At 39.9% G+C, this 16,837-nt stretch overlaps 1 protein-coding gene across 4 annotated transcripts in view; it reads left to right on the top strand.

Annotated features, from left to right (window-relative positions):
• The window catches only part of LOC148333219 (muscleblind-like protein 1), a 65,740-nt gene extending 50,654 nt beyond the window's left edge, over nucleotides 1-15,086 (top strand). For 2 of the 4 annotated variants that reach the window (XM_088300378.1, XM_088300380.1), the window contains 8 exons: nucleotides 1,822-2,028; nucleotides 6,058-6,297; nucleotides 7,395-7,442; nucleotides 9,118-9,268; nucleotides 9,904-9,939; nucleotides 11,548-11,639; nucleotides 11,837-11,910; nucleotides 12,863-15,086. In XM_088300378.1, the coding sequence (XP_088156504.1) occupies nucleotides 1,822-2,028; nucleotides 6,058-6,297; nucleotides 7,395-7,442; nucleotides 9,118-9,268; nucleotides 9,904-9,939; nucleotides 11,548-11,639; nucleotides 11,837-11,893 (831 nt within the window). In that variant the 3' untranslated portion in view covers nucleotides 11,894-11,910; nucleotides 12,863-15,086. The remainder of the gene's footprint in view (nucleotides 1-1,821; nucleotides 2,029-6,057; nucleotides 6,298-7,394; nucleotides 7,443-9,117; nucleotides 9,269-9,903; nucleotides 9,940-11,547; nucleotides 11,640-11,836; nucleotides 11,911-12,862) is intronic. The other 2 variants (XM_088300382.1, XM_088300381.1) reach the window with 2 other exon arrangements.
• Nucleotides 15,087-16,837: the final 1,751 nt, after the last annotated feature.

The following is a 16,837-nucleotide window of genomic DNA, read 5'->3' as shown; positions in this document are numbered from 1 at the left end:
TGCCTTTTGTGACACTCTTTGTAGTAGATTTAATGTGACAAACGCTTTGATTAATCAAAAGCTGCTTGAACTGATCGACTTTCCGAAGGTCAGCAATGTCAAGCAATGTTTCATACGCGGCAACTGCTGCCATCTTCTGGCTGTCGTGTTTATATTTTTTACTTTCCTAGTCCAACAAAACCAGAGTTGGTCACGACTTTTCTCCGACCATTCCCATAAAAAAGTGTCATTGACAGCAATTGACGTCAACAGCGCTCCTTGTCACGATTCCTGTTGACTCTATTTCACGCGAACGGCGTGCAAAGAGTTAATTAACTAACACCCACTGTGTCACTCGTTAACTAACTGTCAACAGCCTTCGCTTTTCTACCGTATGGTGTAAGAGTAGATGTCCATATAGTAAACACGTTAAATTGATAAGATTTGTTTAATTGGGTGTTTGACATCAAATCCTTTTGATATTTAATCATTTTGAACGAGAAAAAAAAAAAAAACACGGCTGCCTCACTTTGATGATCCCCGCAAAGGATTTGCATGTAAAATGCAATGTTTACATAAATAGCTTTGATCTTAAAATTGAGTCGTGTAAATGATTGCGGGTTGCTCTATCACACATCAACGCAGCGATGTCAAGGGCTGTGAAAAGGCACGCGGTGTGAATGAATCTCATAGAACCGCATGAAAGGATTTTCTCATTTTTCCCAAAACATCACAGTACACTGATATTCCAGAAATGGCCGTGAGTCGAGTTTTCAGAAATATTTAGCGGATGACATCATTGCACTGATGAAGCCACACGACTGAGATTCATTTCAATGACATCATGTCTGCTCCAGCCAAACCTCAAGCTACGGCTTGATATCAGTGCACCTTGAGGGGTGCAAATCCACTTTTCAAGTGCACCTTGCGATAAGATTTAATTCTTCAGATGCGCCTGAAGGCAGCGCTACAAATACTACAGATTTCTTGCCATTTTTCGTGATTTAATGAGAGAAGCAAAGGAGGTTTTGTAGCTGCCCGGACCCTGGCTGTCGCGGATGCTCTATTACTCATTGTGTCCTGTTGGCAGGACCTCGAGGGACAACTCTTAGACGGCGGTCCGGGTCAAGAACGTGCAGGGAAAACTCGCAGTGGTTTATGGCTGCCTCTTAAGAGAATAACAAGGATAGAAAAAAACTTTTTGTTTTTATTCCACCTTCCTTGTGTTACGCCTGCTGCTAAAACACAATGGTCATGGAGTTTGAAAACTGAAATAAAATCAATAAAATGGAAAAAGTGACAGTATAGTATGGTGGTGTAATTCAGGGCTGAAATGATTTGGCCAGTAATTCGTTCAAAATGGCCTTTTTTTTTCGTTCTTGAGTAGCGTGTACTCGGTCAGGCTTACCGCCGAGGACGCTAATTTCAAAATAAAGCTTAACCTACCAAATAAAATATGGACGTCATTGCCTTGGTAAACTTTTATTTTGAAGTTATTCCCGGCAGCGTGCTATCACAAACTTCGACCGAAGAAATAACATTCAATCACTAATAAAAAAAAAAATTAAAAAAAATCGACTTGAAGTATTTGTCCAGCCAAGATGGCCCATTTTTCACTCAGGAGCTCAGTTTATATATTTAAAGATCCATGCCCGGTTGCTGGCCGGTCGAAGCTTTGTTGTCGTGCCATGTAGTATGACATGATATAGATTGTACCAAATAGTGTGATCGGGTCCCAAGGTGTGATATGATTAAAGCATATCATGACAATAATTTTCATATTTCAGGTGCAATTATGACATATGATCAAATCTTTAACTCAGACCCCCTCTTTCATTCCAGCCCATGTTTTCAGTCACACCCGGCCTGGCGACCAACGCCAACGGCGGCGCGGCCGCGGCGTTCAACCCTTACCTTGGCCCCGTGTCGCCCGGCCTGATGCCCGCCGAGATCCTGCCCAGCGCCCCGGTACTGCTCACCAGCAACGCCAGCGTCCCCGTACCGGTCGCCACGGCGGCGCAGAAACTGATGAGGACGGATAGACTGGAGGTGAGAAGCACACAGGCATGTGTTATGGATATTTGGAATCATAATTATATCACTCGAGTAAACACAGCAGCCACTGAACATTATTTCACAGCCGTGCAAAGCGATTAGCTTTTGAAATGTGGGATGTGTCTGAAATTATTAAAGACATTTCTCTATAACAGCGTCTGTGTCTAGACTTTAATTATGTATCCAGTACGCAGTTTGTGTACTCTACCCGACAAACATTACCATAATATGATCATTACCCAGACTTAAGCAAAGAGGAAGTGACATTAATAAAAGTAGCTATGTGCGCACGTTAGTCCAGTCCAAGTTTCCCCGGAATCTCCGCGAAACTCGTAAAGAATCGTTCCTTTTTCCATGAAACCAATCAGTCACATGATGAGCATCGCTCGCCTAGCTGTGCGCAGCTAATCATTAATTGGACTGTAGCTCCATCTCATCCATTATGCAGCCCCACCCGGGAAACAACGGCGGCAGAATAACGAGCTGATCGTTAAGTTGCAGGCGGGTGGTGGGCGACGTAGTTGGGATGGTTGCATTTAATATGGAACAGTGGGCGGTCAGGTAATTGATGGCGGCGGGGGGTGATGAGGAAGTCGCCGGGCAGATGACATGCAGAGCGGTGGGGGGGGGGATTGGATCAGTGACAGGACAAAATAGATGGTGGGAGCAGACAGGGCGGAGCTAGGGAAAAAAATCAATTTGGAGACCTGTTGCGGTCATCAAGGGAGGAGGCCGGGCGACGCTATCGGACGCAGAAGACGGAGCAGGCATTCGATTTCATTGCAGAGTCACGTGTCACACCCGAGACGAGAACAAGCTGGCAGCTTGAAGCGTTTGCAGCACAATTACCATTCAAACCATCGCATTGGGCTATTATTTGCATTTCAACTCAAACCCAGATAAACAGATAAGAAAATATTTAAAGCACAGATCATGTTCGTAAGAACATATTCATGTTTTTTTTTTTCACAGTGTGTGGAAATTATTTCTTATATTGCTGATTATTTATCGTGATTGTTAAATTATAATAAATAATGATAGTAATAAATCCATTCACTTTCTAGTTTCGATAGTGCTTATGGTCACAGGTGAGCTGGACCTGATTGTTGGCGACTTTGGGCATGTGGTCATAATAATAATAATAATAATAATAATAATAATAATAATAAATTGTGTATTATACGAATATATTTAGTAATATTTATGGATTATGAGTTAGGTTCAGCAACAGGTGGAAATGTTTTCGGATACATCAGCGCTAAATCAGCGCCAAAAATACTTTTAGGGACACATGAAGACAAATCTGTGTTATTTTTAGTTATTATTTTTGCTGATCGTTTATCGTTATTATATTAAAAAAAATTTCTCAGTAACTCTAATTCACCCTTATTCAAAACAATCATCTCATTTTCATTTGAGATGTCTGTTGCTTCTTTTCTAGTAATGACTTTCTTACTTTCAGGCTTCTGATTGGCCAAAATGACCTTCTGGTTACATCATTGGTTAAATAGCCGCGCACATGTGGACAAAACCTCAATGTGCTGGTGATTTACCCCCCTTTGGTCATCATTTGCAGTGCAAATTTATTAGGAACTCACTTTGCTAAAAATATCGAAGGAGCCGGACATATTTGACTTGCGGCTGTGCCACTCAAAATAAACAGAGCCGGAATTCTGTTGCGTATCGGCGGATACGTTACACACAATTTCACACAGTTGTGGAGAAATCTCCTATTTTAGAAGACAAGCATCTCTGTAAAAATATTTTCCAGAACCCTCTGTCAGTGTTGTCTTTGCTAAAGTGTTGCCAAAGTGTGGCGCTTCCCCGACTCACAAAAGCTCACATGTTGCTTTTTACCTGCGAGTGGGCCTGATGCAAATCACGAGAATACGGCGGTTGCCATGGGGACGCAAATATGATTAACGGGCCCTTCATTTGCTTCCCCACCTAAGCACTCTGGGCGGGTTACAGCTCACTCTAATGCATGATTAAGCACTGTTAAGGGAGACACGCTGGTCGACGCTGGCTGCAGGGAACATCAAATTGCTCCAATTTGGCCTCATTCTCTTTTCTGACTACTCTTTCTTTTTTTCTTTTTTTTATACCAACCTTACGCTGTCTACTGCTCTCTCTCTCGCGCTCTTGTCTCCTTGATCCCGATCTCTCTATCCTTTACTCCAAATTCATCATCCACTCCCACGTTTCCTCTCCCTCCCTCCATCGCCAACCTCGCCAACATCTGCCTGACAACAAGGCGGCCTCTTTTTTTCTTTTTTTTTTTTCTTAATATGGCCAGCTGTGGCGATGGTGGCGCTGGCCAGGGATGAATGTGTATTACGTGTGTATATTTAGAGAGCGACGTGGAGGCCTTAACCCAACTTCGCGCTCTGATTGGTGGTTGTAGATGATTAGCCGTCATGGCGACAGACAGTTTGTGCACAAATCGCTTCATGGCTGATAAATAGAGAACGTGGGGGAATGGATAGAGATATACGCACAGGGTGTTATGATATTAAATCTGCTTTAGTGCAATTGAGACTCAGCAGAAGCAGACTAAGCATAGACGATAAGTAATTGAGCGCCTCTTAAAAGTGTCAAAATGTAATTCTAAAGGAAGAAAAAAAAAATCTCATTTTATACGTGTGTGTGTGTGTGTGTGTGTGTCAGTGGGTTGGTAAATATGTCAATGTCAGGCCCCCTTTCCTTCGGTTCTCATATTTCCCATGTTTCTCACTGAACAGCCTGGCCCAAGCATTTGCTGCTCTCTATCGTCCCTCCGAGGAACACCAACGCGTCCCTTTTGAATAACGCGTCAGCGCGGCTTGATTGATGAACCCGTAAAAAAAAACGACAGTCACGCTTTGTTCTGCCCGTCAATCGAGAGTAATGCCTGCGCACGTCAATTAGATTGATTGTCTCTGGGTGCCTGAAATGATCATCAGCGTGCAAACAGGAGAAGCGGATTCATGAATTTGTCAAATGCTAAAGTAAATGATGCTGTGGATTCGGGACGGTTTGTCTCTTTGCATTTTGAGTGGTTTTTTTTGGGTTTTTTTTCTCGAAATAGCGTTTGTCACGTTTGGTCATGTCCAAAATATGGCGGACCAAGTGTGGACATAGGGCACTGTCTGTTGCTCCAGCAGAGTCCAATGAACTGTGGCCTGCCAGCCCGACCGACTCCAGAGTTGGCGTCAGCGTGGGGGGGACCTCTATACTGCATTCAATAAATGTTCGATAATATGAAGTTTTCTTTCAACAACCAGTTTATTCTCATACACACTGCACAGCGCACTCGCCGTAAGACAACTGAGAGTATTTCTCTTCCTGTCTCGTTTAAATGTAGCTTTCATTGAAGAGTCTAAATTGCCTATAGAGTGGAACCATGTTTTAATGGTGTCATTGGAGCCGATTGACTTTTACATCGAATTTTTCTTTTTTTTTTTTTGGAGCCCAACCATGCACAGAAAAGGTAAAATTATTGCAAGAAATATTTTTTTAAAGTTTATCTTGTAAGAAAAATGGTATATCACATTCATGAGCAACAATGTAAGAGCTTCTATTTTTCACCTCAGTAACGATTATCTGTGATGTTTACTGTACTAAAAATAGCATGTTTGACAGACCTGTACATGACTTGTGCTTGAGTAAAAAAAAAAAAAAAAAACATAAATATGAATAGGAAGATTTGTGCTCATGGCAATGCAAAGCTAATGTCCATGCTTTTCTATTACCTTTGATGGGAACTAGCCACCACCAACATGGCCGACACATCAATGCATATTTCAGCCTAGTCGACTCGATCATCTGTTTGTCTGTGAAGAGAGCAGCACGTGATGAGTCTCTTTCTGTTGATAGCTCAACAGCGCCGTTCAGTGGCCCTGAGCTAAATTGCAGCCTGGACACTTTTTGTGTGTGAATTCGTTGAGCGTACACCTCCAACCCATGAGAAAAAGACATCTTTAAATGAATGTCTGCTGTTTCTGATATTATAAAAAGTCAAATGTGCCATACGTTGCGTCCCAGGTATGTCGGGAATACCAGAGGGGCAACTGCACCCGTGGCGAGAACGACTGCCGCTTCGCTCACCCGTCCGACAGCACCATGATCGACACCAACGACAACACGGTGACGGTGTGCATGGACTACATCAAGGGCCGCTGCTCCCGGGAGAAGTGCAAGTACTTCCATCCGCCCGCTCACCTACAGGCCAAAATCAAAGCGGCCCAGCATCAAGTCAACCAGGCGGCGGCCGCTGCAGCCATGGTAGGCATCCTCGCTATTCACTTCAAATGTAGACGTGCCATGCGGCGGAGAGAAGATATTATCTTAGAACCGGCCACAACTTGTGAGTTTCTAATTGGAAGACTACCTACCAAGCTATAGGTCGCTTTATCCCTCGGCGGCATTTTATCAGGGCTGGATTACAGTCTCGATTAGTATCACATTGCAAACCGTGACATTTAACTTTTTAATTAACATCGCGTAGTGGTCCGAGAATGAACACGGAAACTGCCCTTTCAAACTCCTAGAGTTCAAATAAAGGTGGTGTTAGCGCAAGCATTCTCAACTCATTCAGTTATATTATTTGAAATATAAAAAAATAAATAAATAAATAAATAAAATGTTGAAACTATTCCACTCAGTGACGCTGTTTGACTTCCAAGTTGTTCCAAGTTTATGACAATGTTCCTCTATGGGAGGCAATCCAGGCTTGATTCTTTTTTTTTTGAGTCAATCAGTTTGCTTTAAAGTTTTGAGTGCCATTTTAGCATTTTCAACTGCCATAAAAAGTGTAAAAGATTGCTGTGAAAGTTGACTTTCCCAGATTTCACGACAAGGAAATAAGACCTTGCATCGCTTATATTAAACTTCAACTTAAAGATTTAAGTAAAAACAACTCCCCCAAAAGATTTGGGGGAGCAAACAACTTGCTTGCTTTATTGCGCAAACCATCATTTTCGTTTATTTTATTCATTTTAACTTAAATGACACTTTTGGCCCAAAAAATACCTTTTTAGTTTTTTTTTTCATGTTTTCAAAGTAAAATTTCTCAGCCACAAATGAGGAGGTTGTACATTTGCTCGCTGTCAACAAAGTCCAAGCAAAAGAAAGCAGATTGACGTTAGGAATGCCTGATAGCGAACGATTGTAACATTGTGCATGCTCTGGTCTTGCCGTGGTTATAAATTGCATTGCAATGATAGCTTTTTGTTTTGTTTCTTTTTTGTTTTTTCCACACCGACCCACAATGCACCGCTGCCCGCCTTCCCCATGACGCACCCGCCGCTTGCTGGTTTATGTTAATGCGCTTGAACCCCATTGGCCCATTGCCACCATGTGCTCACTGCCCGCTAATTAAGTCGGCTGTCAAATCACCGAAGCGGCGCCTCCACACGCCTTTCGATCTGGTACCTATGACCCTTTCGTCTTTTGGCCCGACATGTCGCTGTTGTCTCCTCGATGTTTAATTTACATGAGCTGATGAACTGACTCAAAGGGAATTATCATACTTCCGCTGTCATTGATTCAACCGGCTTCATGTCTTCCGGTCTACCTCCAACAAAGTGATTAAATGATTTCAAGACACACTGAAAATTTTGCAGGACGAGCAAATTCATTCATGTGACCTGCCGGGAAGGACAAAGCCTTCAAGCCGTTTGCGTCAAATTATTTTCATAACTTAACTTATTATATAATATATAAAACATTGTTAAAATAATACTCATTTTACAATGTCTAATATTATAGTTAGAACATTTGAGTTCAAAATTTGAGCGTTCTATTGAAATTGTTTAAGTAAATGTTACAACAGTTTTATGGCAATTTGTAAGTTTATAAATAAACTCTAACGCACAATTTCTATACACAATGAAACCATACTCAAATTTGTACATTTGCACCTTTCTTTTACTTTCAAATATGTTTTTTTATAAACAACCCAATCCAAAATGAACTTAAATAATTATCGTGTTTCAAAGAATTTGAGTTGTCTTCATGTTGTTTACATTTAAACATTTTTGTTTTGTTCTCCCCTAAAAATAATCGTTTGAATAATCGTAATTTCAATTATTGCTAAGATGATGTGATTGTGATGATTTTTTTTCATAATCAAGCAGTCTTATATTAACATTGTTTTCTAAAAAAAAAAAAACTCACTAATGAATGCCTTATATACCTGTTATTATCTACATTTGAGTTACCATATTTCCCAGGCTATAAGCACCTGTATATAAGCCGCAGCAACTCTTTTCGGGGGAAAAAACAAAACAAAAAACAATATACAAGCCACACCAGGGTATAAGCCGCAGTTTTCTATGTTGAAAAAAATGTGTTGTTTACTGCAGTACGGAACGATTTTGTACTGTGAATGCTCATAAAGGTACATAAACAGATTCTTAAAACAGTGCCTTTTAACACGACAACAACTTTGCTAATAAAAACAGAACAGACCCAAGAGAAAAAAAAATTGAGATTTATCTAGCGTATTTTCTGAACTATAGAGTAGGGGTGCTACTGGTGAAAGAAAAATCCACAGAAAAGCCGCACCCTTGTATTAGCCGTATGGTTCAAAATCTAGGAAAAAAGTAGCGGCTTTTACTACGGAAAGTACGGTAATCGCCATTATATGAGGAAATAGCATGTTTGTATTCATGACAGTGTCACATTCTCTATTAGAAAATAATGACAAGTTATTAGTTAAGTTTATCAAGTGAAAAGAATATGTATAATGAAATACATATATTTTAAAGGTCAGTTCATCACCTTGTGAGTCTAAAATGCATGTGGAATGTATTTTTTTGTGTCTAATACGGTAGTCTTGCATGGTATAGTCATTTGTGATTGTTGATAGAGTTTATAGAGCTTAGAGTATGAGAGTCTAGTATGATGCAGATTCAATGCAGCTTTTCTAATTTGCAATTTAGTGGTGCAGTCTCGCATCTAGACAGCACATTTTTATATCCGTCATGAGGTCCATCACCGTTCAGACAATGTTTCTGTCGGCTTCACCCTCTAACCGTCTTCTTTCCCTCGCTTTCCCCCCAATGTTTCGTCCATAATGGTCGTTCTCGTTCCCCTCCTCAGGGGCTCCCTCCCGTCTTGCCCCCTTTACCAAAGAGACCCGCACTTGAAAAAGCCAACGGTGCCACCACCATGTTCAACGCCGGTGTATTCCAGTACCAACAGGCCCTGGCCAACATGCAGTTCCAGCAGCAGGCTGCCTTCATCCCGTCGGGTGAGTCGAGAGCCGCGAGCGACGCACTGTGCATGCACGTTGGCTGCCAAGTCGTACGGAACGTCACTTTTCCACTAATCGACAGTTTTGTCACGTGTCGTAATCATTAGCAGAAGATATGACAATAATTTGACAACATAGTAATTGAAGAAAAATGATACACATGATATGTGTGTACGCTGAACAGAACGTCGCTATTGAAGTTTAAGCAGCGCTTAACGTGCGATGACTTTTGAGTTGTGACGGGAATGATCAAAGGACACTGAGGGAATTGGACTGTAAGAATACATCAGCGTCACTCCGAGGATCCATGTATGCAAACACCAAAAAGTATTGACACTGTGTCTGCATTGTGCACACGTTTGTTTTTCAATCGCCGTTGCGCTTTCATGTCGACATTTGCACTCAATCAACGTGAACGGAAGAAACGGAGAAAAAAACAATCGGTCACGTAAGAATGAACACATTTTGAATGATTGTGCACTAATTTCTACAACGATCATTTTGTATGACGATGTGTTGTCATCCAGGTGAAAGCCAATCATGTCTGATTTTTATAAATAACTTTTGTTCATTTTTTTTTTTTGTCCCCCTCCCTTTCCACACCACTTCCCGTTGCAATGCATGATGGGCAGGCTCGATATTGTGCATGACGCCTGCAACAAGTGTTGGTAGGTGCCAGCTTTTCCTTACCGATTCTACTGTTGTACGTTTTATGTAACGCCGACACACCGTGTGAGACGAGATGCGCACTAGCAATAGTTTGTCTGAGCAAACGTTATTATTTTCGTAATTTTTTTAAATCACACTTAGTCGTATGAATCCCCTGTTATGCTCTGCTGCAGGTCTGCCTGTCACCTAATGCTTGTTGCAGTTTTTTTATGCCCCTCTCCCCACCAAGCTCACTAACACTTCATTATGCTACTTGGCTATAAACATGAGGGATTTTATTTTATGAATTGCCTCTGATTATCTTTTGTACAAGTAACCCACAATGCGCTCTAAAAATTACTTTGAGTCCCTTCAATTTGTTATTTTGCAGTAAACTCAAATGACATAACGAAAAGGTACTTTTTGAAAAGTATTATTTTTAGTGCCACAGCAAAGATTTGTCGCGGTGGAAGCTTTGTTTTTGCTTTTTTAGTGAATTAGATTTCACTTATAATTTTTTTCAGCGAAGGTGCATTTAATAAACAGCCAATAATAATTACAAATGGAGTGTCATTTTTAGTCTAAATTATAGCTCAGCTTTCTCTCTTTTAATTAAATTCAGGAATGAGTGATGCACATTTTTTAATAATGGGACAACTACAATCTAATATTAGAATATAATATGCATATTGTGAAAAAAAAAACAACAACTACATTTTAGAATGAAACTAGGACATAGAAAATGTTTGGGGAATAGTGACACTTATAATCACGACGGGGAAAAAAATGTATGTCTACTCTCAGTATCACACATGACATCAAATACAATTTAACCATTTATTTTTTAAAACTTTTCTTGAAAATGTCACAATTGGGCATGTAGTATAGATTTTCTAGGCGAGAAACTAAAATGTCTGTTATAAATTGCAATAAAATATTGTACATGTAAGAATAACATGACCTTTTATTTTGCTTTTATGGGACACTAAAATGATTTTTAATCCTTGAAAAAAATAATTGCAATAATTTTTCTTCCTACACAATATTTGAAAACACATTGGACCAAATTTTTTTTTTTTAAGGGCCTGGAGTTCATTTACCTTTATTCTCCTGTATAGACTTCTGACACACCCACGCCGAAACCACAAGGAAGGCGTGATTCAGGATTTTTTTTCCCTCCAGCGAAAATGTCATTGAAATCTGTGAAAAAGACAGAGCCCACTTTAAATTTGGAAAGATGTTATGAAGCAGTTGCCAGGACTTGCGTTGAGAAAATCACATTATTTTAGTCCGCATCACACATACAGTAAATACAATAAAAGGAGGATACCCTGACAGGGAAGGCCCATATTTTAAGGTTGCTCCACCTAGAATGAGTATCTGACTTGACGGCTGGTTCGTGACAGACTCAAATCGATGAGAGAATATTCACAACCCAAAAATAAAATGCGACTTTTCCCTCTTATGCACGTGGGAAAATATGGCCCAGACTGAATCTGTTGTAAACAAAACCATCCAGATCGCTCTTGTTTACGGCCTGTCTCATATGCTGGCATCCAAAAGATGCTGCTCATGAGCTGTGGTTCAAACACTCGTGTCTGTGTGTGTGTGATCTTTCCCTCCCCAAGTACCCATGATGCACGGTGCTACTCCGGCCACTGTGTCTGCAGCCACCACATCTGCCACAAGTGTTCCCTTTGCAACCGCCACAGCCAATCAGGTTTGCTCCTCTCTTTTCCTGCGCCCGTAACTGGTTGTCTGTCTGCCACATGAAGTATGTGTGAAAGCATGAGGCTCAAGCTGTCAACTTGTCGGCCAGTACGATCGCTTCGATGATTGGTATGCGCCACGTTGAGTTTTGTGCACGTTATATAATGTATTTCTGCGCTTTGTGTTGGTTTCGCTCTTTTCTTTTAGATTCCAATGATATCTGCGGAGCATCTGACTAGTCACAAATACGTGACGCAGATGTAGGAGCCTCAATCAAAACAGTATGTACTCAACGACACATTCTCCAATCAAAGCTGTCTCCCATCATGTTTAAAAATATATTTCGACAAAAGGCTGCGATAGATAGGTATGAAAAGATGAATAGCAACAAAAAAATTTTAAGAATGGAATAAACTTGAATTTTTTACCTTAGTGAGTAACTAAACATTTTTTGCGGATTTGGACTGTTGTGCAGAACAAAGGTAGTACTTCAATGATGATCAAATTTGGAGTGAGTTGATTTTCATGAAAAATGTACAAAATGGGTTTTTGCACTTGACGTTGGTTTCTTGTTCAGCAGTTTTGTGCCATCCTTGAATGGTAATTTTTATGCAAGATAGGAATGGGCACTGGAAAAAAAACAAAAAACTATTTAATTATTTTTTTTTTGTTGGATTAGGATAGTGGACCATTTATACATGGATTGAGAAATTTATTATCAAAAATTGATTATATAAAGATCACGTATGCACGCATTTTGTCCATATTTAAAATTGCATTTTTTTTTGTGCCTGGCCCTAAAAATTGGGGCCCCCTCTCCCATATTTAAGTTGCCCATCTCTGATCTAAATTCAACTCTTACCTGTTTTCTGCATGCAAAAAAAAAAAGAAAATATTCGGGCAAACTACAACTCCAAAGTAGTGATAGACCGATTATCGGCCGGGCCGATTATCAGGGCCGATACCGGTTATTTATCGGCATCAGCCTTTTTTTTAACTTCCAAGCCAGATAAATTAAAAGCTGGTTTATTTTGTCTCGCTGCAGCACACTTTTCTCTCTCTCTCTCTCTCTGCTGTGCTGGTGGCCCGGCCTGCAGAAGCACCATCCTATTAATAATCAGTATCGGTATCGGCCCTGACAAAAAAAGCATATTGGTCTATCACTACTCCAAAGCACTCCAATAAAGTATCATGTCACAACACGTCTTTATTTTTTTTCCAAATTCTTCCCAGGAGGATAAGGAGCCAAGACCAGCGATTGAACAGGCAACCGAATTCGAACCTGCTGAATCCACGAGTCGACAACAGAGAGTTTGTGAAGTTTGCTCCAGTCACTTCACGCGCACCACATACAGTACATTTAAAGAGCGCCTTCTTCCTCATCTCTGTGAAGGGAGGGCACGTTTACCTTTATTCACCGGGCACACTTTGAATGTGAAGCGAATAAGACGATGTGCTGCGTCAATTGAGGCAGAGGAGGAATCGCGGCGTCTTTTGTACGTTTGTTCATTGGTTGTCTCTCATGTGTTTACACAAAGGTGCACCTTATATTTCTGTTGAAAGAGATGAAGAAGAATCTGACTGTGTCCTGAAGGTATTTATGTTACTATAAATCCAAAAAAACAAAGAAGAAAAAAAAAAAAAAGGCCATACTTGTGATAATACGCCAATGGTACTGCGGTCACGCAAAGCAATCGGCTTTCCCTTTAAGGCGTCACTACTCGTCATTGTTCCGGTCACATCCTGACGAAATCCTCAACTCAACTGCGACGAGGTCAACGAAGATGTTGAATTTGTGTTCAGTCGCCATGACAACTGCTGGCGGGCGTTTGATTTTGTTTTTGTTTTCTTTTTTCCTAGGGCTTCAGATGGTTTGTTGGTGTCAATGTGGTGTTGTGGAGGATATTTGTTTGTCTGGATTTTCTGATTTTTAGCCTTAGCCTTTAGTCTTTTTTGCGTTGGTGATTTTGTGGTTCCACTTGGGCGGGGTACACACATAGTGAAAATCGGGATGAATTTCAGCCTTTTCCCTCACTTGCAATAAAAGTCTGGAAAAGCTTGATTACGTTGGTTCACATTTTTTTTTCAAGTAAACTTTACTAAATTAAATTGTTCGCGCTGACTCAGAATTTGCCTGATAAGGTTTCCATAAAAATATAAAAAATATGAAATTGTAATATATTTAGGAATATTTATGAATTACGGGTTATTGGCTGAGCAACTGGTGATTTTTTTGGGGGGGGGGTTAAAATCCGTATTGCGCGAGCTATTCTAAGTCAAACTTAAACACAAAAAAATGTAAATATCTCAAAAGCTTGATGTGCTGCAAAAAAAGTAAGGACGTTTTCAAGCATCAAAAATATAATTTAGGGACACATAACGCCGTCTCTGATTCAAATTTACTGTTGACCAGTGTCATCGGATGTCTCCAAAAAGTTATCCTGACTGAGTGTCATTTGATGTGGAGTGTGTTAAGAGTGATTTTTTTTGTTGTTGTTGTTGGTGTTGTTTTCTCCTCGGAAACAGTCAGGACCGGAGATCATCGGAGATGTTAACCCAGCGTTAACATTTAACACAGCATGGGTTTCATCTGTAATTGTGAGTGAAACAGAACAATAACCAATTAGGACATGACCTCAAACTTGTACCGTAAGAGGAGTGTTTTAAATTTTACTGCCGTAAAGGATTGTAAGAATTTTAATGTAAATGTTGGTCAGGAGGCTTAAAGGTTGCGTCATTTTTAGAATTCACCCTCTGGATAGAAAAGGACAGGAATGCTCCCATCCAAAGAGGCGCTAACATTTATTTTTTCTGGTCGTTTGAGGGCACTCAAATTTTTAAAAGTTAGTTAAAAATGGATATGTGTGTACCCCGCTTTAAGGATTCAGCGTAGCTCACTCCGTAGTTTGTTACTAAGTATTTAGTGGATGGATAGCGCATTGAAAGTGACAAAAAAAAAAAAGAGAAAACAAAGGTTACGATTGTATCCTCATCTAAAGCCTTAGAATGTACAATCGGGTCAGCACAATGCAAGATGCCATTGGGAACTCTGATCCGTGCCATGTCCATTGCATTCTCTTTGTGTTCTATTTATCTCTATTATAACGCGAGTTTGATTGTCTCTCTTTGCGTGTTTCCTCATCTTTTACTGAAATTCTGTGTATGTCCGCTTTGATTTTAGTCCGACTTGATGGCAATGTTAGTATTTTGTATGTTATGCATACCGACCATATGCATATTAGTGTTCACTCCTCTAGTCTCATTGTGTTCTCTGAGCAAAGACGTTTTCTATGAGTACCTTACAGGCCAAATAGACCCGAGAGGTTGAGTTGTCGCTATGGCTACTGTCGCCGGCGACAACCGTTTAGTATTTTAACAATTGTAAGGTTTGTAACTAGTCATTTAATTTAAAAATATACAGTTATACTATATATATATATATATATATATATATATATATATATATATGATTTTTTTTTTCTTGGATGTTTTAGATATGTTATTTTCTACTGTATCCATTTCAAATAATATCTATTGTTTGGATATTTTTACACTCCTTGGAAATTGGGCCATGTTGGGAAAACAAGCTGCATATTCTTTTTTTTTCTCAGTGGAGTCCCATGACAGAGAGACCACGCTCACTCAACCAATTGCAAACAAAATGGAGGAGGGCGGGGGCAAGCTCCCGAGGCGATAAACGTTGACTTTTTGCACTTCTGTACATAGTCCAAAAAAAAAAAGAGAGAGAAAACGTGTATATTGAGATCTTATTTTGAATAAAAAAAAAATGTCTATAACGACAGAGCGTTTTGTTAGGATAACCACAGAAAAAAAAAGGCTGAACAAAAAATCGCTTGCATCCAAAGGGCGCTGAGTTGTCATTCACTAACCCCGCCCCTTTCAGGAACGGCCAATGTCGCTCTTTTTCTTTTTGTTTGTTTGTTTGTTTTGATTCGTCAGCAGCTTGTAGTTTGCCCGGTAACCGTCCGGGGGAGGAGGAGGAGGGGTGGGGGTCCACTACCCACCACCCTGTACTGTCAGGCCTGTGAGGCCCAACAACAAAACACGTACTGTCTCTTTAACTGAGAGACAAATGCATGTTAAAACATAAACACGTTTAAAAAAAAAAAAAAAAAAAAAAAGAAACATACACAGTACTAAGATTAAAGAAAACATGTTACAAATAAAGATGTATTTACAATATTCATACACTATCCATATGTAATGGAATAAAATATTTATAGAAAATATATATATAGAATAGGAGTTTATTTGAAAAAAAAAAATGGAAAAAAAAATCCTGAAACTACAGTATAGTCACCACTTGGAGAGACATTCAGCACATAGCTCTCACTATGTCCTTCTGTTCATGGAAGCTGTGCGTCTTAACAAGATGAAACCGACCACAGCAACATGTTGAAGGTTTGGTCACCAGATCAGATCATCTCTCACCTGCGACCAGTGCGCATGCTTTGTTAGAAAAAAAAAACTTTTTTCTTTTCCTTTTGGTTTTTTTTTTGTTAGTTTGTTTTGTTTTCTCTGCTCGTAGTGCTAATAAGACGTATTTTGCCCTCTGCTGCTGTTTGTTTCTGCTTGTTTAACTGCGGCTTGCCCCCCTCCCCGTCCCCGTGTGCCAGTCAAGAGATGAAATACTAGTCTAAAGCCATAAAATGTTGAATATGAATGGAGGTGAGATGAAGCTCACATTGTTTTCACAGGGGGCCTGCATTGCTCCATTTGGTTCTTGCTGTTATGGATTTAAAAAAATGTAATAAAAAAAACTAAAAAAACACCAAGCAAACTGCATTTGGGACTTAAATGGTGTATTTGTACAAGGATTCTGGGTGATGTAATGATACATTTGTTGTTTTCATCCTAACCTGAAGCTGATGGGTCCTCCTGTGTCAAAAGCAGTTCTTGACTGTGACACACTGTCCAGCCACAAGATGGAGCTGCCACTTTGTCAGGTTTGGTTTTGTGGCACATGAGCCAGTGCCTGCAAATACAAAACAGTGGATGTCATGGAATTTATTGTACTGTATAAAATGATAATAAATGATCAGTATCAGAGAGGTATTAATGTATGTGTATGAATTTTTTTTTTTATTGTGGTGTGCGGTGGCGTAGAGCCACACTGCTTCATTACCAGTTTCTAATTAGGTTATACACAAAAGGGTTAACATCTTAAAATAAATAAAACAGCTTTTG

Source organism: Idiotropiscis lumnitzeri, chromosome 7 (genome assembly GCF_059441095.1).
Source record: "Idiotropiscis lumnitzeri isolate Australia: NSW breed Sydney's pygmy pipehorse chromosome 7, RoL_Ilum_1.0, whole genome shotgun sequence".
NCBI lineage: Eukaryota > Metazoa > Chordata > Actinopteri > Syngnathiformes > Syngnathidae > Idiotropiscis > Idiotropiscis lumnitzeri.
This window is presented reverse-complemented; position numbering and strand designations above follow the sequence as displayed.